This window comes from Ammospiza nelsoni, chromosome 5 (assembly GCF_027579445.1).
Source record: "Ammospiza nelsoni isolate bAmmNel1 chromosome 5, bAmmNel1.pri, whole genome shotgun sequence".
NCBI classification, from domain to species: domain Eukaryota; kingdom Metazoa; phylum Chordata; class Aves; order Passeriformes; family Passerellidae; genus Ammospiza; species Ammospiza nelsoni.
The window spans coordinates 63469277-63494472 of NC_080637.1; the positions used below are offsets into that span (position 1 = coordinate 63469277).

At 44.2% G+C, this 25196-nt stretch overlaps 1 protein-coding gene across 8 annotated transcripts in view; it reads right to left on the minus strand.

Moving 5' to 3' along the window:
• BICD1 (BICD cargo adaptor 1) overlaps positions 1–23845 on the minus strand; it is a 172415-nt gene extending 148570 nt beyond the window's left edge. For all 8 annotated transcript variants that reach the window (XR_009418446.1, XM_059471543.1, XM_059471542.1 and 5 more), the window contains exon 1: positions 23591–23845. Coding sequence is in view for 7 of the 8 variants with exons in the window: in XM_059471543.1 (XP_059327526.1) it covers positions 23591–23803 (213 nt within the window). In the remaining variant the exon portion in view is untranslated. The remainder of the gene's footprint in view (positions 1–23590) is intronic.
• Between the last annotated feature and the right edge of the window lie 1351 nt (positions 23846–25196).

Sequence of the window (25196 nt, forward strand, 5' to 3'; positions counted from 1 at the left end):
CTACAATTAAGGCGGGAAAAAAAAACCCAAACCCAGATGATCTCACACCCACAAAAATCTACACATTCCTCAGAGTCCTTGAAAATACATTTGTAGCTTGAAAAGAATGACAAGATGATAAGCTGACACTGAGCACACAAACTCTCATCTTTTGAGAGGCAGTAAAAAATTCAGACAAGGCAGTAAACAACACTGAAATACTGTCACGCCCATGACTAGAAAAATTGCCTGCTAGCTGGTATTTAGAAAAACCTGCTACAATAGAAATTAAACCAGTATGATTTTACATTTAATTCATACTTCCAGTATTAGTGGCCTCCATAGTGCCCCCTGATATTTAAACATACACAATAATTTGGAACAACAATCACATTTTAGGTTTCCATTAGCAGTTTGATCCACCCAGGCAAATAGTAAGGACAAGACTCGAATTTCAAGCTTCCCTATAGACTCTCCTAAAACACAGGTCTAATTAATGGAAAATAAAGCAAAACCATAACCTGGCAGTATAGTTTCTGCCAGGAATGACCTGCCTAATCAAGAATTCTTTTAATAAAGAACTCTTGTATTAATGTGACTGTAGCAAAATCATTCTTTTCAGCACAATTTCCATTTAATCAGAGCCACTAGCACAGAGACTTGCTGCTGGGCAATAACCCTAAATACATGTAAGCATCCAGCCCTGCTTTATTTCACAGAAATCATAACAAACTTAACAGCCTATGCTATCCTTAAGGCAAACCTTACATATTTAATATATACATGTACCTTGTCATCTTATTGCAGAGGCTCCATATTGTTATCTCCTTATCACAAAAGTTCCATACCTTCTTGGTGGGCATCTCCTCAGAGCACTGACTCTCTCTTCTTCACAAAGCAGCCACTGACTCCCATTCCCTTCTCACCCAGCCACCCCATTCTTTTATAGCATCTTCTTCTCACAGCTGTGGCCTGGTAAAATCAGGCCTGTTCCTAATCTTTGAAAATTGGCCCAGCTGCAACTCCTTAGGAGTAAGATTGCTTTCTGCACTGTCTTTATTTTCTTATATTCTATCCCCCCTACACAGGTAGGCAGAAACAAATGGCACAGAACATAAAAAGCTGAGGCCTAAAAACCAGGCTACATGATGTCTGTAACAAATTTTGCACCCTAAATTATCAGTTAAAATCCCTTTGAAGACCATCCATGATGAACTGAGGCCGCATCCAGCAACTTCTTCAGGCAAGGGGAGGTACAAAACACAAAACCCTTAACACTGAACTCGAGTCCTTTGACCAAGCCATCCAGCACCTTACAGAACACAGAAGCCTCATCCATCAGGTTAAGGCAGGAGAGAAAAGAAACACCATCAAAATATTTCAATATATTTCTCCACTCCTGTAGAGCAGATTACAAATGTTCACATTTATGCACTGCCTGACACAGAAACATCACTAAATTGTCAGCTAACCAGCAGGAAAGTCAATCTCTATTTCAATTCTATCACATATCTGGCACTTAGTTAGCCCAGAGGATCAACTCAAACTGCAGCCAAAATAAAAGCACAGTTTTGTGCTGAAATTACCAAGTCTTCTCTTCCACTGTTGTCTTTCTTTCCCTCAGAAAAGAGGACAAAAACTTTGACATTTTAGGATTCTATGCTTAGAATTTTATGGGAGAGCTAACAAGAAAAAAAATTACTTCTCTAAATACCATTCCCAACCACTCAGCAACAAATAAGAAAGTCACAGAGTTCACCCCTTCCCACACAGCCCCCACAAAAAAAGGATTCCAGAAGCTCAGTTACCACTCCCAAGTTACAACTCCACTGCTGAGCTACTAAAGCTGTAAGACAGAAGAAATAACACTATTTAAGCCCTTACTTACCCAATCAGGGCTGAGAATACTCTGATGCTTTTCAGGAGGCACCAGCAGAAGTAGCACATTTCACACAGTCAAAAAAATCATACAGCAAAGAGAAAGGTTACACATGACCAGGCAGCTCCCAGAACCAGCATTCCTGACCACACAGGAAACAGTGCAAACCAGGTAAATATACACTGATAAAAATGCAGAATCTCCTCCCAAGGTAAGCAGGACTCACAGCCCTGAGGAGACTCCCCAGATGCCCCAGCACAGCCAAACCCCACTGCTCTGGCACTCCCCCAGCTGGCAAGCTTTGCCAGGCCAACACCTCTCCTTGGGTGCTCTCCCTCCTTCTCTGGTGTGGCATTCACATTTTCTGAAAAATCCCTTCACCCAGGATTTTTCTCCTGAGAAGAGAAAAATGAAAACAATAATTATCTCATTTGCTTCTCCTCTGTTGTGCTCATGTGGAATGTGTTTGGAGATTATTTACCCACAGGTGATTGTTTCATTGGATTCTGCTGTGAGTTGTTTTCACTCAATGGCCAAGCTGTGTCAGGACTCTGGAGAGAGTCACAGGTTTTCATTATTATCTTTTTAGCCTTCTGTAAGTATCCTTTCTGGATTCTTTAGTATAGTATAGTATTCTTTAATATAATACAGTATCATAAAATAATAAATTAGCCTTCTGAGACCATGGAGTCAGATTCATCATTCCTGCCTTTATCTGGGGGAACACAAATACAGTACTCTGGCAGGGAACTAAGTTTCCATAGGACAGGCACAGCCAACCAACACAACCTCCCCAAAAGCCCCAGGAGACCCAGGAGCCCTGTCCCAGGACAGCAGAAGGCACAGCCCCCTTGGTCAGTGTGAACCTACCAGGAGTGCTGCTCCCTGCCCCAGCAGCATCACCCCAGCACCAGGAAGCTGAAGCCAAGCAGAGCAGGCAGCTGGGGAGATGGTCCATCTCATTTCTTCACTGCAAACACGGCAAGGTTCTTTATTTATTTGTTTCAATCTCCCTGAAGCATCAGAAACCTTCAGAATAAGCACAGCAGACCCTAAGCCAAAGCTTAATCACAGTTCCTGTGCTGTCAGCTGGCCCTCATTGAGCTGGCCCAGCCTTCAGGGACACACAGCTGAAGCAGACAGACTGCCTGAAGCTTTCAAACCCAGCTGCTCTCTAATTTGCATGGCACTGAAAACATACAGATCAAAGCACTAGTTACCAACTCTGGTGTGAAAACTAAGGCAGGGAAATAGTTCCTTGAATACTCCTTAGGATCAGTCTGTAGCTTTTTAATCAGAATCCCCATGACTTCTCTGTTGTAACCACAGGACATCTCTGCCCCTAGAGACCTACCTCTTCTCCCTTTTCCTTTATAGCCTATTTTATTTTGCAGCTGATCCTGTTGCTAAGCCATGCACAAAAAAAAAAAAATCCCCTAAATACTTCTTTTCCACACAATATTACTGAAAATTTTTGGTTAAGGACTGGAGACTTTCCTTTTCACATGATCTTTCCAGAATTGCATTAAGGAACAATCAGCAGTGGGCAATGAGGAAGAGCTCCATAGGTAAGGGTGAGTAAGTAAAGGCAGTAATCCCTTATTTTGGCAAAACAACAGCAGGAATAATGTGTATGACTGCAGGTTTAATTATTCCTGTGCTCTCATGGTGGGAGTTGAGGGAGAGTGAGACTACCTGGTCTCTTTGAATTGCTGTAAATTCATTCCTGTAAACGCCAAATGTGCAGAAAAACTGGGTCAGCCTGGTTTTCTTCAAACACTCCAAAGCAGCCCCTTATCCTGAGGTGCTCTCCCTGGAAGAAATGCTGTCAAAATTCAACATCTCTTTAGTTATTTCTGCATGCAGAAGAAGGGGGACCCAGCCCTAACAGCACACAAATGGCTTCACCTCCAGTAAGGCACCAGCAATGCAGCAGAAGCCCCCAGCAGATTTCATGTACCCATGTACAGAAATTCTCCTGTTTCATGGCATGTTTGGCACTAAAACTGTCACCTCACTCAGTACTGAATCCCTGTGAATTCAAAATGAGCTCCTTCGTGCCTGTGTACAGCTCAAATCAAAGATGTTATCACTCAGGACTTGTGGGAATGTCTGTGTCATTCATAAATTATGAACTAGGCTTCTTTAAGCCATGGTAATTACTACAGGTATGCAGCACTGCTCAGAAATGTGATGTTTACAGAGCAATGCTTCACTAAAATGTCAATATTATAAAGCCTGTAACTGATTAAATTATTCTGGATGAGAACTGCAGCAGATATGAAACAAACCAGCTTCTTTTGATGCTGACAGGGGCAGCACAATTTACCAGCTGTAAATTGCAAGTGTTTTTCTGCTGCTTTCTTGCCCTCTGTTGCATCCATTACAGAGCACCTGCACATCTGATGAAGTTAGAAAATGGTCTTGCAATGCAGTTCACTTTCCTTCACAACTCTCTAAAGGCAGGAGAAATATTTTGGGAATGTGTTACATTATTATGGCCAGAAAAAACCCAAACAAACAAATAAAAACTATTGCAGAAGATACAAATAATAGTTTCATTTTCAGAAGAAATATTTTGGGAATGTGTTAAACTATTATGGCCAGAAAAAAAAACAAACAAACAAATAAAAACTACTGCAGAAGATACAAATAATAGTTTAATTTGAAATTAATATCTACTGCAACCTTTTCCCCATGCCATATTTTTTCAAACTACTTTATACTGCTATTGCAAAGAAGGTTAAAAACCCACCAACTCTGAATGACAAATATATGTGCACAAAATTCATACAGCCTGGGAAATAAAAAAGGCATCCTTTGGAATTGAAAGGCAAAACCACAATTTATTTTAAATTGCTTTAAGCTTAATTTTGAAACTGTTTCATTTCAGTCACAGATGCAAGCCTAACTTGTAAATTATGGCCAAAGTTATTGTGACCACAAATACAACAGCAATTGCTGCAAATTAAGATCTTTCCATTTGTTTGAGATGCCATCTCATTCCAGTTCCTGCTGGCATTTATATACTTCCACAAATCAGTGTGCATAGAGACAGAGAGGACTGGGGAGCTGCTGTTTATTTACTGTTGTTTGTTAAGGGAAGAACCAACATTGCCCATTTTCTCTCCTGGGAGTGGTGGTTCACACAACAACCCAAATTACAGCCACAGCAGATCCAGCCCTGTGTATCTCAGGGGGAAGGATGGACATTTCAGGGATTCTGCTGGTCCATGAGTATCCATCTGCCCTCTGAATGCTGTTTGTTCCTGGAGGATAAGAGGCCTGCATACATCCAAGTTTCATATTTAGATTACACTTATTTCTGCAAAATGAGGAAAAATTACACCCCCAGCACTTTCCATCAAGACATGGTTAAACAAACCTTTAGCAATGAGTTCATAAAAACAAAACCAATTCATTTACTATGTCATCTAACACCAGTATCCCAGTTTCAGCTAGTTCAGGAGGTCTTCCACAGGTATTAAAAGTTAACTCTGCTAGGGACAATCCAGTGTGCAGCCTTGTGTGGTGAGATGCCCCTTTTGTAAATCTGACCTCTTGCTCTACATTCCTTTACTTCACCTTTTTGGATGGGATGAGGGAATTCAAACAGAGAATCAAAGATCCTCCATAGATTTCACATGTAGACAGAGAGTTTTGAAGCCACTTTTAAGAACTCCTTTACTCAGACTCACACCACAGCTGAAGAGGAAAGGACATCTGGAGGTCATCTGCATTTCAGCATGGAAGGTGAGCCAAGTTCAGGAACACAAAATTAGGCTTAACTATCCAGGGCAAACAAGGAGCAATTCTTACCCTGTTTCCTATGGAGCAACTTGAAGCATCTTGATGGCAAAATATGATCAAATTTGACTAAAGGACATAAATTTCAAAGGTGATTAATCTCTCCTACCAGCTCTGTAAAAACAGGCAGCCAGTGGTAGCTATCTTGAGATTAAAAAAACAAAACAAAACAAAAAAAGCAAGAATATTAATTTTCCTTTTCAAAAAGTAATATGCAATGATTTCATGAAAACAGAGGGGTTTACATCTCATAAAAACAACAAGAAAACCAAACTATAAACTGCAGTGCCAGGACACCAGGTCATTTTTGACTCAGAAGGCAGAGCACTGAGTCACCAGTGCTTCCAGTCTGCTGCCAAGTCCTCCCATCCAAACACCTTATAGTTCTGGGAATGCCATAATGAAGTCACTGTCAGAGCTGTGTGATGTGACACTATGAACAACCAAGTTCTTTGCCAGCATAATTCTGTTGATTTCAGGAGAGGTGCTGCAGCAGATCATAATTCACAGTGCTGTCATGGAGTCCAATACTTTTATTGAAAAAAACAACCTGAAAAAATACTCACTGTAACTGGCTCTGCATACCTAGTGAGAACAGATAGAAATCACATTCTGAATTAGCACCAGTGCTTTTGGCTGCAGGCCACAACATGACCTTTATAAAAATAAACTGACCACCAGAAGAGATTTTGGGCATGAATATGTTAAAACACAAAATTCCAGTGTAATTACTATGGTTACCAGAGTAGAAAGAGAACATTAACTTAAAAAAGCAATTCAGGGATGAATATCCTCCTCATTAGATACAACCTACCAAGGATAGTTGCATTCTTGCATTGCTTAGAGGGAGCCCCGTACTCTAAACCCCTGGATCATGACTGACATTGTGACATTCTCAGTCAGTCATCTTCACCATCATGGCACCAGCTGTCAGCTTCCTGAAAATGTCAGCTTTGTGCTCACTGAAGGAAGAACATTCTTTTCAGTCATAGTAAAAAATTTGGAGGAATAACGTACCCTTGGATACCTAAGTTTAAATTTCAGAGTCATTGCCATTTTTTTTGGCAGAGGTCTGGCAAAGAACAAAAAGAAAGTTGTCAAAGAGGCTTCTGAAGGCCTCTACAATTCAGCTTCCTTGACATCTGGGTATTGTATCTGTGTTCCCCCCAGATGAAGGGAGGAATGATGAATCTGACTCCATGGTCTCAGAAGGCTAATTTATTATTTTATGATACTATATTATATTAAAGAATGCTATACTAAAGAATACAGAAAGGATGCTTACAGAAGGCTGAAAAGAAAATAATGAAAACTTGTGACTCTCTCTAGAGTCCTGACACAGCTTGGCCCTGATTGGCCAATGAGTGAAAACAACTCACAGCAGAATCCAATGAAACAACCACCTGTGGGTAAACATCTCCAAACACATTCCAGAAGAGCAAAACACAGGAGAAGCAAATGAGATAAGGATTGTTTTCATTTTTCTCTGAGGCTTCTCACCTTCCCAGGAGAAAAATCCTGAGCAAAAGGATTTTTCAGAAAATGGGAATGGGACACCTGGGAAAGAAGATGGACAAGAAGAGCTTTCAGAGCTGGATGAGGCATGTGGACAGGAGGATCTGTGTCACACTGTTCCTGGCACTGTGCTGCCACCACTCACAGCCCATCTCCATGGGCAGATGCCACCCCTGCTGCCAAGGGGATGAGGAACAGCTGTTGAAGGACTGTGATGTGACAAAGCAACCAAATGCTTTATCCACCTCTGGGCCCCAGCGGCACATGGGTGAAGGCAGGGCTCAGATCCACCACACCTGGGAACAAGAGCCTACCTCTGGCTGCTGCAGCAGCTGGATCACCCTGATCCAGCACAGCACAGCTGATTCTGTGTGTGCCACACATGAACTGAGTGAAGGACAACCAGGAGATCAGTAGTTTGCTTTGCTTCTTTTCACCTTATTAAAAATCTGGAGAGTTGAAACCCACTTTTTGTGAGAGGAGTCTTTAATCAAACAGGGCTCCATTGCATAAGAGCTTGATGTTACAACAAAAGATGCACAAACCAGTGAACCATCCAACAATTTAGTTTTGTGATTTTCCACCACTGCCTAAACAAACAGAGCTAAAGGTTTGTGACAGCTGCTTATGTTTCCACTATCCCTTTCAGGATCTCAAAGTTCAAAACCACATTCTAGAGAAGCAACTGGCAGAAGGAAATTATTTCTAACAGCCCATCCACAGAAGAGGCCCCATGTTATTATTAATTACTCATATTGCCATAAAACCTAATTGTCCCAGCCAAGAATAGAGGCTCACTGTGTTCATTCAGCACAAACAGGAGGGCAAGGGCAGGCCTTGCCCCAAGGACCTTGCCCTCTACAAACTCCTGCTCCAAGCTCCACATTAACCACTGCCAGCTCTGCAAGAAGCCTCATCTAGTGCTCAACACACCCCAGGAGATTTTAGCTGGCCTGAATTCCCAAGGAACTGCAAAAGCCTCACCTCACAGATTTAAATGAAGATTTCCCACATATTCCCATCGTAAAGGTCATCCCACATGCTGGATCTCACTACAGTAAAGCCTGTCACTTAATTTTTCCCCATGCAGCAATAGGAACAAGGGGTACTTTGTGGGGTGAGGCTACCCACAGACAGCAGGCAAGGAGAGGCATTCCTTGCAGGGACAGGTGGCTGGAATTTGGTTTCTCCCACCAGCAATGAACAACTAGATGTATGGAAAAAGCAAAGGAAAAATTAATGGTCTCAACCAGCTGCTGGGATTAGTAAATGCTGATGTGAAAATCTCAGTTCCAGCAGAGAAGAGTTGTGGTTCAGGAGGAGGTAAGTGGGAAGGAGTAGGAAGACTGTAACAAATTGTGGGATGGCAGCCAGGAGCAGCTTCCAAAGGGGGAAAGAGCAAAGCAGAAAGGGCAGCTGGGGGTGAGAGATGAGGATGTATTCTGGGACCCCAGTTACTCTACAGGTACTCGGGATCAGCAGAGTACGTGGGAGAGGGACCACAAAGGGACCCTACAGGGGACAGGGTGCTCTGATGAGGTGCTGATGATCTCTGAGGACAAGGGCTTTTGCCACTGAAACACAGCCAAATAATGAACTGAGAAACCAAAGAGGTTCATCTGAGTTTTTTTTTTCATCCTCGTTTTTCCTTTAGCTTTGTTTGTGATAAAGTAGCAAAACTACCTTAACACCATTCCTAAATGGCCTTACTGGTCACCCTGGCACCAGTGGGAGACACTGCCAGTCAGTGAGCACAGGGCACTTGACTGCTCTTGCTTTCTGGCTGACTGGCTTTTTTAAATGGAAGGATTTGGAAGATAAATGATTGGAATGAATCTGTGAAAATCCGTGTTCTCCTTGTGGTTTAGTCAGAGATTTTCTCTGAAAATATGGCTGAACAACCTATCCCACCACAGCTTCTAGACCTCTATCACTTGTCTGTAAATCCCCCTTATTATTCCTTAATACCAAAACCCTGACTATTTCCACAGTAGTGTAAAGTCCTACTTCCACAGTAAAATCTCTATTCTTCTATTTATACACCTGCAACTCCTTGTGCCAGGCATTGCAGAATCCCCAGGTGTTACTGTCATGCAATAAATAACATTTATCCCACCCTGCTGGGACTCAGTGTGCCAAACTGCAGCTCACTGAATGAGCAGCACTCCAAATTTTCAGGCTGTTTCTGCTTTCCCTGAGTGCAGCCTGTGCTGCCATAGGGTAACAAAGAACTAGATCTGCTTACCAACAAAACCACCTTTGAATAACTACAGCTGGCTTAAGTTTATGGTTTTTTGCATAGTATTCTGTGTGAAAGTGGCATTTTTCAGACACACACGTGTGGCATTCACATTCTCTGAAAAAAATCCCATCACCCAGGATTTTTCTCCTGGGAAGCTGAGAAGCCTCAGAGAAAAGGAAAACAATAATTATCTCATTTTGCTTCTCCTCTGTTTTGTTCATGTGGAATGTGTTTGGAGACTGTTTACCCACAGGTGATTGTTCCATTGGATTCTGGTGTGAGTTGTTTTGACTCCTTGGCCAATTGGTGCCAAGCTGTGTCAAGAATCTGGAACGAATCAGAGTTTTCATAATTATCTCTTTAGCATTCAGTAAGTATTTTTTCTGTATTCTTTAGTATAATGTAGTATTCTTTAATATAATATAGTATTATAAATAATAAATGAGCCTTCTGAGAACATGGAGTCAGATGCATCATTCCTGCCTTTGTTGGGGCATTCCCTGCAAATACAATACACACAAGCAGTGGTTAAATATTGCAGTGGACTTTATTTCTCCTTCCACTAAAGACCCCAACCAATGTCAGTGTCCCTGGAGGGCTGGATGTGATACTCTGGCAGCAGCCAAGGTCATGCTGACTCACTCCCTCTGGCTTTTCCCTGCATCCATCCAGTGCCAGTGCTCTGCTAAGTGCTTGACTATTCATTACACTGCCACTTGCAAAGCTGCAATTCCTTTCTCCACAGACAGCACAAACCATCGGACTGCAGGCTCCTAAAAGTATTGCTTATCAGATTTTGGATGCCTTTTCAAGGGGTAGATTACTTTCTGCTACAAAAATAACTGATGGCAGGAGAAGAATCTCTGCTGCTGGGTTTTGGGGCAGAATTCAGGATCCACTTTCCCAAACTCACTTCTTCACTGGAATATTTGACAAGCACATCCTTGAGTGATGGCAATGAAGCAGCAGCTCTCAGTACCCAGCCCAGCATCACCTGGGGGTGCCAACCTCAGGCTCTCACTGGTTCAGAAACCAGGACCCACATTTCAGGAAACATCTTCCAACTGAGAGACTTTTATAGAATAAAAAGTGAGCACAGCATGGTCTCCACCTGCAACTCTGCCTGTTATACCCAGGGAAATGGTTATGTATACCCGAACAAGGCTCATTTTAGGTTTAAGTTATTGCACTTGCAAGGAATGCCCTGACAAAGGCAGGAATGATGCATCTGACTCCATGTTCTTAGGAGGCTAATTTACTACTTTATAATACTATATTATATTAAAGAATACTATGGTATACTATACTAAAGAATACAGAAAGGATACTTACAGAAGGCTAAAAAGATAATAATTGAAAACTTGTGACTCTCCAGAGTCCCAACACAGCTTGGCCCCAAGTGGCCAAAGAGTGAAAACAACTCACAGCAGAATCCAATGAAACAACCACCTGTGGGTAAACAATCTCCAAACACATTCCACATGAGCAAAACAGAGGAGGAGCAAATGAGATAATTGTTGTTTTCCTTTTCTCTGAGGCTTCTGAGCTTCCTAAGAGAAAAATTATGGGTGAAAGGATTTTTTCAGAGAATGTGAATGCCACATTAAGTGTCTTCCCATCAGTCTAATCTGCTACAAAAGCAAATTCAACAACCATAAAAACACAGGCATGACTCTGAGTGTCTCTAACATCAGCCCAGGGAACTATGAGTAAAGTACTTTTCAATCACTAAAACTATAATCAAGGTATCACTGCATTTTCTGTTCTTGAATAAATATCTTTCCACAAGCAATTACACAGAAAATACTTTAAATTACAAATCACAATGAAGTATTAAATAACTACAAAAATATTTAAATATTTAAACCAAAATTTTTAAAGCCAGGAGCCTATGCATATATCACAACAATCACTCAGGTCTGTGATCTGTAATTTCAAAGTATGTGGGCAAAAAGAAGTCTAGAAATACAGGTTTCACTGCAAAGCTGCTCAGCCTGCTTCATAAAGCAAACCCAATGTTTTCCAATACAAATGAAAAATACAGACTTTGGGGACAAATTTCCAAATCTTATCTAAACTTGATAATTCAGTTCTGTTACTTTAATGTGGATTTTATTTTGTGAATATAAAGCACCTAAGAACCTAAAGCACCACTGTGACATTAAATTCAGCACATATGGAAAAAATGTTGTCCCTCAACTATGTTGTTCCAGATTTGCTACTATTTTTAACAGCTGAGCTTATAGCATCTTAAGTGAAAGTTTTGTTATTACCAGATGGCAACCCTCAGCCCTTATCTGGCAGAGAAATGAAAAGCTTACCTAATGCCCAAGAAATGGAATTACCTAATGCCCAAAGCAATGTACTCCTGACAATGCCACGAGACTCCATCTCCCTTATTGGTATACACAGACAATTATTTTCCATCTAAATTCTGTTCTTCTTCTCTAATGTTATATATCACACTGTTTATTTCACAGAGTCCTTGGTACCATATCCTTACAATTTACTTGAAAATTTGTCACCAAGGACCCAGATTTATGACTGAGATTTTATGGATTAGTAATTGATCTAGTGCACATTTTTAGCTTACTGCAGATGGAAGACCCATGTCAGCTGAAAACTCTTTCCTTCAGATTTCTGCTGTGCTCTGTGTTTGGCTGTGGGGTTTTTTTCACCTTGTTCTCACACATTTGGGGCTGGTCAAGTGCATGCACATGAGCAGCCACAGAAGCTCAGCAGACTTATGACAACTCACTGAACTGCAAGAACAAGGTCACATGCTTGAGACACAATAATTATAATTATGCCAATTCTTCCCACTTTGATGGGAAAAAAATCTGAATTCTCAGTTTTTAACACATTTTATCCCTTGCATCTTGATGACAGTGCTGTTTGCCAGCAGGTGGTAGGCAGAGATTCAACAATAAATCATTGTTCCCTTTTATCTTTGACTTACCCATGGAGGTGGGACTTCAGCACTGGTCTTTGTGTCATACCTGCTATAAATGACCCTTGGGCAGAGCCCTGAATCAAGGGTATATTGTTAGAGATAGCATTCTTCACATGGGATGATTAAATCCAACCTTTCCTAACTGTCTGTAAGTGGGAATTACAAGCAGTTAGCAAAGAAAGAAAGGACAATGCAAATGTTCCCTTCAATTAAACTCAGGTGAGCTCTGCATGTCTGCCATTGCTGTGCAGTCACCTGGAATTATCCAGAACCAAGCAAACTTTTAATGCTTTGTAAAAACTCTATGAGGTATTCAGGGTATGAGCAAAACTTTTCCTACTCACCTAAAAATAAAATAAATTAAAAAAAAAAAAAAAACACAAAAAAAAAATTAAAAAAACCAAGCCCCACAAGCTTGTCTTTATTAATACCATTTATTATAGGAACTACAAGCTACTGAGAGCCCATATTTAATAAAAAGAATCACAGATTCTAGTGGCTTAGCCATCAAATAGAGAACCATAGAGAACCAGAGGCAATGACTACAGAGGCACTTTAACCCAACTCAACTGTGAACTCTCCATCTGCCTCCAGACCAAATGCTCCAGCTCTCTTAACACCCAAATGCCAAAAGGTTGAGAGTTGGACCTTTCTGGGCAGGGCCAGGATGCAGTGCAGTTTGGCATCCTGCCTTGTGAGTAGACAATACTCCAGTCCTGAGAACACAAAATCCAAGTCATACTGTGCTCATGTTTGGCTAAGAGCCAAGCTTTTATAAATTAATTGTTTCACCAAGCCACCTGTTCCATTTGCCTGACCCAAATTCCTATCTTTATCCTTAAAAGTCTGCTTTTGTCTTCCTCCTATCTGAGCTTTACAACTACTAGGAGCTGGGTTTCCCCCTCTAATTATCCAAAACAGAAGTTAAAACTGCAGCTATTATCAGCTTCCAGCTTCCTCAGTGGGAATCAGTCATTAGGCAGTGATGACAAACAGCAGCACTGTGCAGCTCATTCTCAGTACACTGACATTTAAATCCATCCAGAGTGACTAAGGCATCCAAGGAAAGCCCCTTTGGTGCTGACAGACTACAAGATTTGTACTTGACAGAGCACAAATCAAGTGCACAGCACTGCCCCTGCCACCTGTGTGTCACCTGCGAGCTCTGAGAGATCACAGAATTTAAAAAAAACAAACAAACACAGACTGAAAAAACCCAAACCACCAGGAAGTAAAGTTCATATAACTTAGCTGAAACGTCCCCAGAGGTGACTGACTGAAGTGAAAGGTGACCAGCTCTGCTAACTGAGGATGTCTTTGATGCTTCTTGGCTCAGCACAGTGCTGTCTCCATCAGCTGGAGAACTACTGGGTGTGTAGAAGGGTTGAAACAGTGCAGGGGTAACTCAGGTGTGATTCAGGGCAGCAAGGGTGTAGAGAAGGTGTGGCAGCACCATGTGGATAATGGGCCCCATTCCAGTGCTGATCAAAAGGTCTGAGTGGGTTATCTAAACTCACTGGGCATCAGCTGTCTTGTATGGGCTTAAACAATTCCAGAAACCATACAATTATTTTTTTAAAGGGGGTTGAGTTTCCTAAGGCCTAATGGGAAGGTGTCTCCTTCCTTTTCATCCACACAGCCAATCTGATTTTAAAGCTGCCCTAAAAGTGATCTTTCCAAGCATGATTCTAATAGTGAGGTGTTACTATGATATTTTCTGAAAAATTCCCTTTGCCCAGTATCTTCTGCTGGGAAGCTAAGAGGCCTCAGAAAAGAATGAAAACAATAATTATCTGATTGCTTCAGAATGTGGTCTGGAAATCATTTACCAACAGGTGCATCTTTGATTGGTTCCATGTGAATTGTTTTTAATTAATGACCAATCACTGCCAGCTGTGTTGAACTCTAAGCTTTCATTATCATTCTTGCTAAGTCTTCTGATGTATCCTTTCTCATTTTTAAAACAGTTTTAGTATAGAATTTATTTTAATATAACATCATAAAATAATAAATCAGCCTTCTGAAAACACAGAGTCAAATTCCCATCTCTCACCTCATCCTGGAGACCTCACAACACCACAGTGAGGCGGCTACAAAGCAGAGTGGACAAATCCTTGGTTGTTTCATTTTCAGTTCATGCTAAAACAACCTTTCAAAGTATTTTGAAACAACATTTCTAGGAGTCCTTCATGTCCTTACAATATCTGAGCATAGTATGGAAGGTATAATCTGCCAAAAATTGTCAGATTTCTTACATTCACACAATGACAAAAAGGCTCTTTAATATAAAACAACCAGTTCCACATCTTAGAGAGCAGCAAATGAATACCAAGGAAGATATAGGGCAAAGACTGAAAAAAAAAGTGAAAGTACATAAACCATCACGAGCAGGAGACAAGAACTGCACAAGAATGAGAATCAGGCTGCAGACAGAGAGGGAGGAACCCCAAGAGAGATGAAGAAAATGGGACTGGACACATTTCAGTCTTAGTGAAAGCCTTTTGGTGTCTCATAGGTCTGTCCCAAAACCATAGATTTAGGACAGTGGCCTGCTCCTTCTTTTAACTACCAAGTTAATTAAACTTTGATAGAGAAAGAAATTCAGAAGCATAAATATTATAATCTCAAAATTATTTTTAATACTACTCTCTGCAGAGAAGTAGAGATACCAACAAAACACTAATCTGCAACCTAGCTTAATTTCTACCTGCCTAATTCAGCTTTAGGCTCCTGCCCTTGCTCAGGCACATTTTTTTTTCACTTTCTGACTAGTTCCAGCTACTTCCATCCATAGCTGGTCTGTACTCACAGTCTGCATTCACAGCACAGTACAAAAAACTGCTGGTTTCTCCTCATAATTATGTGCTGTGAGAGATGCAAGTGATAAAGGGACAAAGGGCACATTCATGTCTCTACATGCTATATCAATTCCTCTAAATTAGGCAAATACTCTCTCTCCTCCCACATCAAATGAGTGGTTTTGATTTCTCAAGGAAATGAGGAAAGAAGAAGGCTGTGGAAGTCACAGAAGGAACGTAAGACAATTCAGCAGAAATGAATACATGCTTTTCAGTCTCTGTCATTATAATTTAAAATCATCACTCCCCCCCAAAAAACAGTACAGTGCAGAATTGTGCTGAATTAAACATTACCCCCTCAGGTATCAGACAAAGGGAAGGGAAATTTATAACAGAGGCAAAAGGGAGGCAGGAGCAAGTGGTGATTTGGATTTTACTCTCATTGTCCATGTGGAGAAAACACTGATACAGAAATGTAAGAGAATGAGGTACTGAAGAAAAACCACATTCAATCTCAAGAAGAAAGCTCTTCTTCTAGAAGCCCTCAATACAAAACACATGATCCTGCATGTATTTTCCTCCCACTACCAACTGCATAAGGTATATAAAAGTTGCCCAGGTGCAAATTCACTCTGACTTTGAGAATGCTCCTCATTTTACCATGATGAATGCTCACAAATTACTGTTTTATGCCAAATCCCATTTTCTCCACCACTGTTTTGCCCCTCTAGCACTTTCAATAAAGCCAGGTGTTCACCCTGAATGCTGTTGTGCACACAGACTGCACACACACACACCCTCAAAAAGAAAATCCACTAGGCAACACAGAAGGAAAGGAAAAAGTATTTCACCTCAAGGAAGGTCAATAGATGCTAGCAAATTATTTCTTCTCTAATCCACTATAAAAAGGCCTAATTCCAAACAGATGGGGACCTTCAGATTAAAATCTGTCCTGTGACCCCCAATTTTACATTCGTAGGCCTTACACAGGAAGAAGTTCATAATGATAATGTGTGGCTCACCCATTAACACCTCAATCAGTCATGTTAGATTTGGTACTAATCCGGTACTAATTTCCTAGAAAATCTATGGAAAATTTACTTTTCCATGACATAAAATCCAGTTGTTACTTCCATTTATCTCTGAGGAGTTCAACCCAGATGACTGATTCAATCAGAATTGCTCAGATTAGAAAGAGATTTATTTGAAAGAATAAAATGAAAAAAATAATTTAACTATGGGAGAAAACAAACTGAAGATTTAGATTTATTTTGTGAATATGTGAGCCCCCAAAGCTGAAAGCTTACCATCCCTGCTAAAGGGCTGGCTACCACAGGAGGACTAATACTGCATGTTCATCTGTACTGGCTGCTAAGGATAAAACACAATTAACTGAGAGCAACTGGGAATACAGGTTCCTGTATACAGGTTCCTGGAAAAAAACCCAAAAGCTTCATCTACATTTTTCTTTGTGTGCTGCCAAAGCTCCAGCAGTAGTTCTAATTTCCCCTAACATGATTCCAGCTGCTTATGTTTTCTGTAGGCTAATGCACAGGATTCATTTCCTCTTGGAGGAAGCAATCCTGATGTAATTTGATGAGCATCTCCCTTAACACCAGTATCCCCCTCTTCCCTCTGTATTCACTCTTCTCCTCATGCTAACCTTTAGGCAAAGGTAAAACAGTTTTTGGGAGGTATTGGGAATCAGATGATGAAACCAATCTGGGTTACAGACAGCAAGAACCCCTCCTCAGTTATTTTTAACTGAGGCTAGTTTCCCACCCTGCTGTGACAGTATGAACAGTTGCACAGCTGAGAGCCAGAACAGGGGCAGGAATGGCAGAAGGAGATGTAGGATTGTCTTGCTGAGAGATGAGCACAACCAACTCCGCCCTTAGTAACCCCAGGTCACTGCAGACTTAGTAACAAGCGAGAGAAAATGAAATTCAGGCACAAAGTGAGGCTGTGGGCCTGCTGACAGTCACTGTTTCCAGGCAGGACATGACTGTGCATAGGGTAACTCACAGCAACATGCCACTCGAATTTAGCTGTGCACAGTGGGCACCCTTAAGAGACTTTGCACTGCTCAAAGCCCCTTGCTGTTTGCCCCCTTTCCCCCCTAGGGCAACCTCCTCTCACAGCAGGACCAGCTCTGCACTCACACCAGGTTCCTGAGGGCTGTGTCCAGCTGGGGCTTGAAAAGTTCCATGGAAAGAGACTGCATGACCTCTCTGGGCACCCTGTGGGACTGCCCGTGCTCACAGGGAAACAGATCTACCTTAAATTCAGTCTGAACCTCTGTAGTTTCAATTCATGTCAGTTATTTCTTGTCTTCCCACCCTTCACAGAATCACAGGATGGCTGCAGTTGGAAGGCACAACTGGAGGTCAGCTACTCCAATCTCCCTTTCTCCAGGGAAGGAGATTCCACAACCACTCTGGGCAACCTCTTCCAGTGCTAAGTGACCCACACAGCGAAGAAGTTCTCCCTCATGTTAAGGTAGAACTAGCTGTGCAACAATTTCTGCCCATTGCCTCTTGTCCTATCACTCAGGACCACCAGGAAGAGCCTGGTCCATCCTCTTGACACCCTCCCTTTAGATACTAGTGACATTGATCAGGTCCCCTCTCCTTTGTCTCTTCTCAAGGCTGAACAGCTCCAGCTCCCTCAGCCTGGCCTTGTAAGAGAGATGCTCCAGTCCCTTCATCATCATCGTCACCCTCTGCTGGATCTGCTCCAGGAGCTCCGTGTCTGTCTTGTCCTGAGGGTCCCAGACCTGGACACTGCATTCCAGATGTGCCTCCCAGGGCTGAGTAGAGGGGCAGGATCCATCCCTCCCCCTCAACCTGCTGGCAATGCTCTTCCCAATGCACCCCAGGACACCACTGGCCTTCTTTGCCACAAGGACACTTGTCTGGCTCATGGACAGCTTGTTGTCCAGCAGGACCCCCAGGTCCTTCTCTACAGAGCTGCTTCCCAGCAGGCCCAGCAGACACTTGTCTGGCTCACGGACAGCTTGTTGTCCAGCAGGACCCCCAGGTCCTTCTCTACAGAGCTGCTTCCCAGCAGGCCAGCACACAGCCAGGTGCATGGGTTATCCCTCCCCATGTACATGATCCTTCACTTGCCTTTTCTGAATTTCAGGAGGTTCTTCTGTGCCCATCTGTCCCATCTCTGTCGAGGTCCTTCTGGAGGGCTCACAGCCCTCTGGGGTATCAGCCACTCCTCCCAGCTTTGTGTCAGCAGTGAATTTGCTGAGGAAGCATCTGCCCCTTCATCTGAGTCACTGATGAGTTAAAACAATACTGGACCCAATACCAAGCCCTGAGGGACACCACTAGTGAGAGGTCTCCAACTAGAGGTAGAGGGCACTTCCACAAAATGCCTGGTTCTGACATCTCAATACACTTTGAGGTGGACATGCTGATGCTGAGTCCCTCACAGCCCTCTCAGCCTCTCCTCACAGGGCAAGCTCCTGGCTGCTACAACTCCTGGCCATCTTGGTTGTCCTTGGCTGAATGCAGTCCAGTTTATCCATGTCTTTCTTGTATTAAGGGTGCCCAAACTGGATGCTGTTTTTTACATGTGGTTTAACAACTGCCAGTCTGGAAGTGATAACCACTTCTCCCAATTTACCAGCTCTGCTTCTGCCACTAAAGGTCCAGGATGCTGACAGAATTCTCAGTGTCAGGACACACATCACTGTCCAACATTCAGCTTGCTGTCCTCGAGAATTCCCAAATCCTTTGCCACAGACCTGGCCCCCAGTCAGTCAGTCAGTCCCCAGCCTGTAATAACTGAATGTGCTCCTCTCTGAGCTGGGTGCTGGGCAGCACAGCCTTCCTGAGTGACACAACCTGAGCAGGCATCAAGGACAAAGTGGTGAGATCAGGATGAGATGCCCAAAATGCTTCGCCTCATCCAACGCAAGCCCACAGAGCTGCCACTGGAAGGAGGTGTAAAGATATACTGAGATGGCAGCAGTTCACAGCTCCCAAGCTCCATATTTGGAACACATTCAGCTGTGCGGAGAATTTAGAACATCTCAGTGCAATTTATGAGCTGCTTCACACTTTCCTAAGCATCCTGTGATGTAGATGGGTGTGTATAAGAATCCACATTTAAGAGGGCTATATTTGGGATACTTTTTGGGAGGAGCCTCCCTCTCCTCCAGCCTTTTTGGATCCAGAGAAGTCCCACCAAATGTACACTTCAAAGATGGAAGAGGCAGAGGTGATGCAAGCAGCAGGAGGGCGAGAGGTTTTGGAGAACAGTGGGGGAGCTGGAGAGGCAGGGTCACTTCAGCAGAGGAGATGGAGCTTGAGTCACCTGTGCTGAATCAGTGTGAGGAAGAGCAGAACACAAAAGAAGCAGCCAGAGAGACCTTCAGCTCTAGTCCTCAAAAAATCCTTTCAGACCAAGGATTACTCCTGAATGCCCTATTAGTAAACCAAGTACTTCATGATCATTGATACAACATTTCTGAGGTAAAGAAAACAAACACCTGCCAAGGACAGGGCTACTCACCACTAGTCTGGTTTCCAAGCATTTACCATGGATAATTTGCTTTTAAGTAAAGCAAGCACCAAACTGCCTGGAAATCAGATATCCAGTGCCCTGTGCAGCCCAGAAGAGTTTGTCTCCATAGAATGAAAGAAATGAAAAAGCCAAGAAGCCAAGAGAGATATTGCCTAAATTAGTCAGTCAAGGAGAGGAACAGCTGCCATGTTCATGATCTGATTCCCAAAGAGAAATCTCTGCTAGGATTTCCAAAGCCTAACTCTTGCAGAGTTGGACACCAAAGCTTTCCATCCCCATTTAATCATGAGAAAATGTGACTGATAATTCTCTGCTTTAAAAACTTTATGGACCACCAGTGTCCAGTGGCTGATCAGAGAATCATGGAATGGCTGAGGCTGGAAGGGACCCCCATGCTAAAGCAGGGACAGCTACAGTAAACAGGCAGGAAGATCAATATGAAGCCATTTTACACTTCCATTAAAAGAAACAGAACTAACAACACACATTACTCTTACAGCAAATGCAATGTGAACATGTAAGAGCAGATATAATAAAACCACTGGAAGATGCTTTACATAAAATATGATGACAAACTCCCAGCTCAGCAAGACAATGAAAACAAGCTACCTTCAATCCCATGGCAAATAGCAAGTTCTTGACTCTGAATTTTGATGGACTGTAGAATAAAAGGCACATCAGCTAAAGTAACATTGGTAAGAGAGGCCCTAAGATGACAGTGTTTCACCAAAGATCTAAAATTCTACTAGACCGAGATGTAATTGACTAGAGAAACATCATTTTCAGACTGAGAAAAAAAAAAAAAAAAAAACAACCCAAACCCTATGAAAATTAATAAAGCTTTAAGTAATAATAGTGGTTTTGCAGCATGAATTTATCTCATGGCCCAAAACATCAAAATCTTGGGCTAAAGCAGAGACCTCTGAACTCAGCAGAAGAAACATCAGAGGTTACCAAAACAATTCATACTGCAGGGTGGACAGCATATATCCTGTATACAAGTATTAATATTTAATGTAATATATTGTAATTTGCTTTTACTTCAACATCCTATAATGGCCTTAGTTTCCCATTTCACTCTCCAATGATGGAAATTATTGTACAGCAGAGGTATTGCCATTTATATGGAAAAGGACTGCTCAAGTCCACTGGAGGTCTGGATTGCCAAGGAGGATAGGAGAAATCCTCAGATCCCAGTCTGCCAAAGCATGGCTGAGTAAAGTTAAAGATAGGCAGCTGTTCAACTGAGTAATAAATACAATGAGGTCCTAACAACAGAACACCAGCAATCAATAATAAAACTGTTAAAAAATTAAGACTTGTCTCAAAAACAGTCAACCCCAGTAAGTGAATCTGTTCAGAGACGGTCTGCAGAAGGAGAGGAAATTGTCCTAACATGATCCTGGCCACCCTCCTGCACCTGCTATTCCTTGGGAATGGACAAACTGCTTATTCTAGCACAAATCTGAGGCCTAGCTTCCATGCTCCAATATGGCCTCACAGAGGATGCAAATGCAGTGAAGTAAGAGCACAGCACGGATTCCTGCCTGTCTGTCTGTCAGTCTTGGCAATGTCCTACCACTGGGCAGCACGTTCTTGCAAGGGCCTGCTGGAGGAAGGACACAAAAACCTCCCCCACACATTTTGGATGGTGCTTTACTAAACCAAAAATGTGTCTTTGGACTTCTCTGCCCCCTTAAGAGCTTTCATTCAGAACCCTACAGCCCCACATCTACACTCCACAGGACAATTTGCCTGAACTACCTGAATTCTGCCTCACTGGCATTGCTGGAGGCACCATTTGCTTGTGTCTCACCAGTACAGCTTTGGCTTGTGCTGAGGGAGCTGTCATCATGGAGGTGCTAACACAGAAGCAGAAAACAGATTACAGCAACAGCAAGGGCTAAGAGAAAATTCTCCTTTGCAGAGTGCATGTGCAGTAAGGATCAGTGTGGTTTCTGCTATGAAGGTTAAAAGAATAAAACAATTGCTTGCAGCCTAGGTAGGGGATAGAAATGCCCTGCCTGCTGCTAAGGAGAGCTCTGGAATTGAGAGCCCTGGGTCTGGATTGGAAACTGGAAAAGCTCCACTCTTGCCTGGCATCAGGCAAGCCATGGGATTTCTCCTGTCCAGCATGAAGGCCTGGCCCCACAGGAGATATTCTGGGCTGCAGGGCATGCACTGACCTCAAGAGGTAAACAGGAAGAAAGTCCGTGCCCATCTTTGATTTCAATTAATTGCATTGGTTGACTAATCCCTCTAGTTTCATAATTTCAAGTCAATTCCTTGCACTGTCTCTCCTATCCATGGCCATGTGCCATCCTGGCTTCTCATCAGTCTTCTTTTGTACAAGATCATGGTGGGATAACAGCTACCTGCAGCTTGCTTATCTCCTTCTTCATCTTCTTCTTCTTCTTTCTTTCCCTAGAAACTGCATTGCACTGTCCCCTTTTCATTCTGTTCTCTGCTACTGTCAGGTCATTTCAAACAGCACTGCCTTCATGCCAGTGACAAGTTATCTATCTCTATCCCTCACTTTGTAATTACTGGTTTCAAAAGTCCTGAGCCTACTCCATAGGCTCAGGGGGGCAAGGAGGCAGAGATCAGGTTTAAGGAGACCAATAGGTTTTTCTGAAAAACAGCTTTATTTTTCATATTGAAAATAAAATGTTCTCAACTCTTCTGGACACTGAACCAAGTCTGTGGCTTAAGTCACTTACCTGCAAGTAAAATGAAACCCTTATTTTATTAAAAACACTTTCAAAAGGGCATCAGTTAGCACTCTAGAGAAGAATATAAAGAGAAGTAACCTGAGTTTTTAAGTGTATTTCCTCTGTATGGAATATGTTCATGGTTCCCAATAGAAATGTCATTAATTCTAACAGAATTTCTGCACATTCTATAAAGCAGGGGGCTTTTTGTTTTCTTTTGGGGTTTTTTGTAGAACAAAAAGATACATTGTAAATTAGGAAGAATATCTGTCGGATGCTTTACCTTCTGTTTACAAAACCTAGTCAGTTACATTCTGAGACGGCACAAAAACAGCATGAGGTGCGGAGCTGTGAGTGCTGCATACGTGTGCACACAGCCCTGCCGTAGCTCCCACGTACATGCACTGTTACCAGCCTCAAGTTACTTCCCTTAAGGATGAACATAGGGACGGTGATGATTTTTTGGAGCCAGTCATGTTTAGTAGAGCTGACAGGCAAGGTGTAACACCCACCTACTTCATACTTGGAGTGTTACAAAAACACATTCGAAAGATAACCCCAAATCACTCCTCCAGTCAAACATTTCACCCTTTCAGCATGACGCAGAAGTTTAAATTCCACTGATGGGTGACCTCGAGAGTGCTGTATATCCGCCCCCCCTCCCAATGGCAGCGGTTCCCCTCGCTGGCAGACTAAAGCGGGTCTATAAATAACTTCAAAAGGAATTGTCTCTCTCCTCACGCACTGCAGACAGCTGTTTACAGAGATCCCGACTCCTTATGCACTGCGTTGGCCCAGCTCTCATCCCACTCTTTCCTCTGCTCTTCCTAAAAAACCCTTGGGCGATGCGGCGCAGGTAGGACGGGGGACCCTCCCCTGCCGCAAACGCCAGTTCCCACAACTTGAGGGAGGGCTGCTGGAGCCAGAGCGCGGCCCGGGGGAAATGTCTCAGGGCAAGGGGGTTGCGCTCTCGTGTAATCCGTCCTTAAGCTCCACGGTCCCGGCTGATCCCCGGCCCCGGGAATCCCCTCCTCCCCGGCCCGGAGCGGAGCCCGCAGCCGCTCGGGGCCCGCGCAGCGCCCACCTGCAGGGCCGGGCAGGGACACGCGTGGGGCGCCCGCACCTGCCCGCAGCACCCGGCCGAGACAAAAGCCCGGGCTGCCTCACCTCCTTCAGCTGCTCCAGCTCCTGCTTGAGGCCGTCATACTCCGCCTCCAGCTCATCGTACTGCTGCTTGAGGGTGAGCTTCTCCTCCAGCACCACCAGCCCATACTCCGCCGCCTGGATCTTCTCGTGGGTCGTCTCGGAGAGCTCCCGGGTCAGCCGCTCGATCTCGCTCTTGTAGTGGTCGGCGCCCTGCAGCACCTCCTCCGCAGCCATAGCCCCGCCGGCACTGCCGCGCCGCCGAGCAGGCAGCCAGGGGGCGGGCGCGGCCGAGGGGCGGCACCGGCACGGCCGGCCCGGCCCGGGGATGGGGGTCGGGGCCGCCTGCGGCAGCCGCCGCCGCCGAGCGCGTCCGCCCCGCCGCAGCCGCGGCCCCCTCCTCCCCCGCCAGCCGCCCGGGACGCGCCGAGGCCGCGCTCGCCTCCCCCGGCCCTGCGGCGGCCCCGGCGGCGGGCACGCCTGGGCTGGCGAGCGGGCGGGCGAGCCCCCCTGCCCGGGGAGGCGGCGGCGCGCTGGAGGCCGGGGCGGCGAGCGGGGCGGCCGGGAGCGCGCCTTCGTGAGGCGGCTCCCGCGGAGATACTGCTGCCGCTGCCGGCGCCCGCCTCCTCCCTTGCACACGGTCCCTCCCCTGCGCTCTTTAAGATGACAGCGTCCTCGGCTCTGGCATCGCCGCCGGGCGGGCGGGGAGGCGGCGCGGCAGCGGCGGCGGAGCGGCCGGGATGTGGGCGCTGCGCCTGAGGGGCTGCTCCCGCCGGGCCCCCTCCGTGCCGCTCCCCTCACGGCCGGGCCCCCTCCCTGCCGCTCCCCTCCTGCCCTCCGCCGCCGTGTCAGCGCCTCTCGGTGCTGCCCGCCGTGATGCTGCTGCAGCGGCGGCGGTGCGGGTATAAGTAGACAGGGAGATGCAGCCCAGCAAACTGCGGGAGCGAGGGGGCGGCAGGAGTATTCCCCTGCTATTTCGGGAAACTGGGAAAGCAGAGTTAACTCTGCTCCATTCCCTGCCCCCGGTGAATGAGTGCGTTTGGTTCTGGTCGAGGCAACCTGAATGCGAAACAGCAGCGGGGTCGGGGCATTGGGCTGGGGCTGCTCTTCCATCACCATTAGCGCAAGGTCTCAGTGCCACTGATTAGACAGCAGGACAAAACTGATTCAGCTCCGATGCGGTCACACCATTGTTTCTCTGTCAAATTAACCGGGGGACCTGATGCATAGATTATGTCAGTTTTATGCCGACTTTATGCTGACTGCAGAAAGACAGATGCTACTTGTCCAGCATAAAATTGGAGTGGTGCAGACAGACAGGAACTGATCTCTTACAAAGCCTGCCAGTAAAAAGTTAACACACCAGATTAGGCGCATTTTACATATTTGAACTGGAAGAGTGAGTTCATCCTGGATCAATGTCATAGCCCATTTTTTTATACTCAGAGTCTTAGACTCCAATTTACTGTTCCTTCAAACTATGGCCTGCAAATAGACTTGAATTGATATTGGTCAATTTTTGCTCTAAGTACTAGCAGGACCTGTTTTTCACGTTTTACAGACTTATTTTACTTTTACATTTACTCCTTTAAAGGTTGACAACTGAGTCAGAATTTCCAAATTGAGGTGT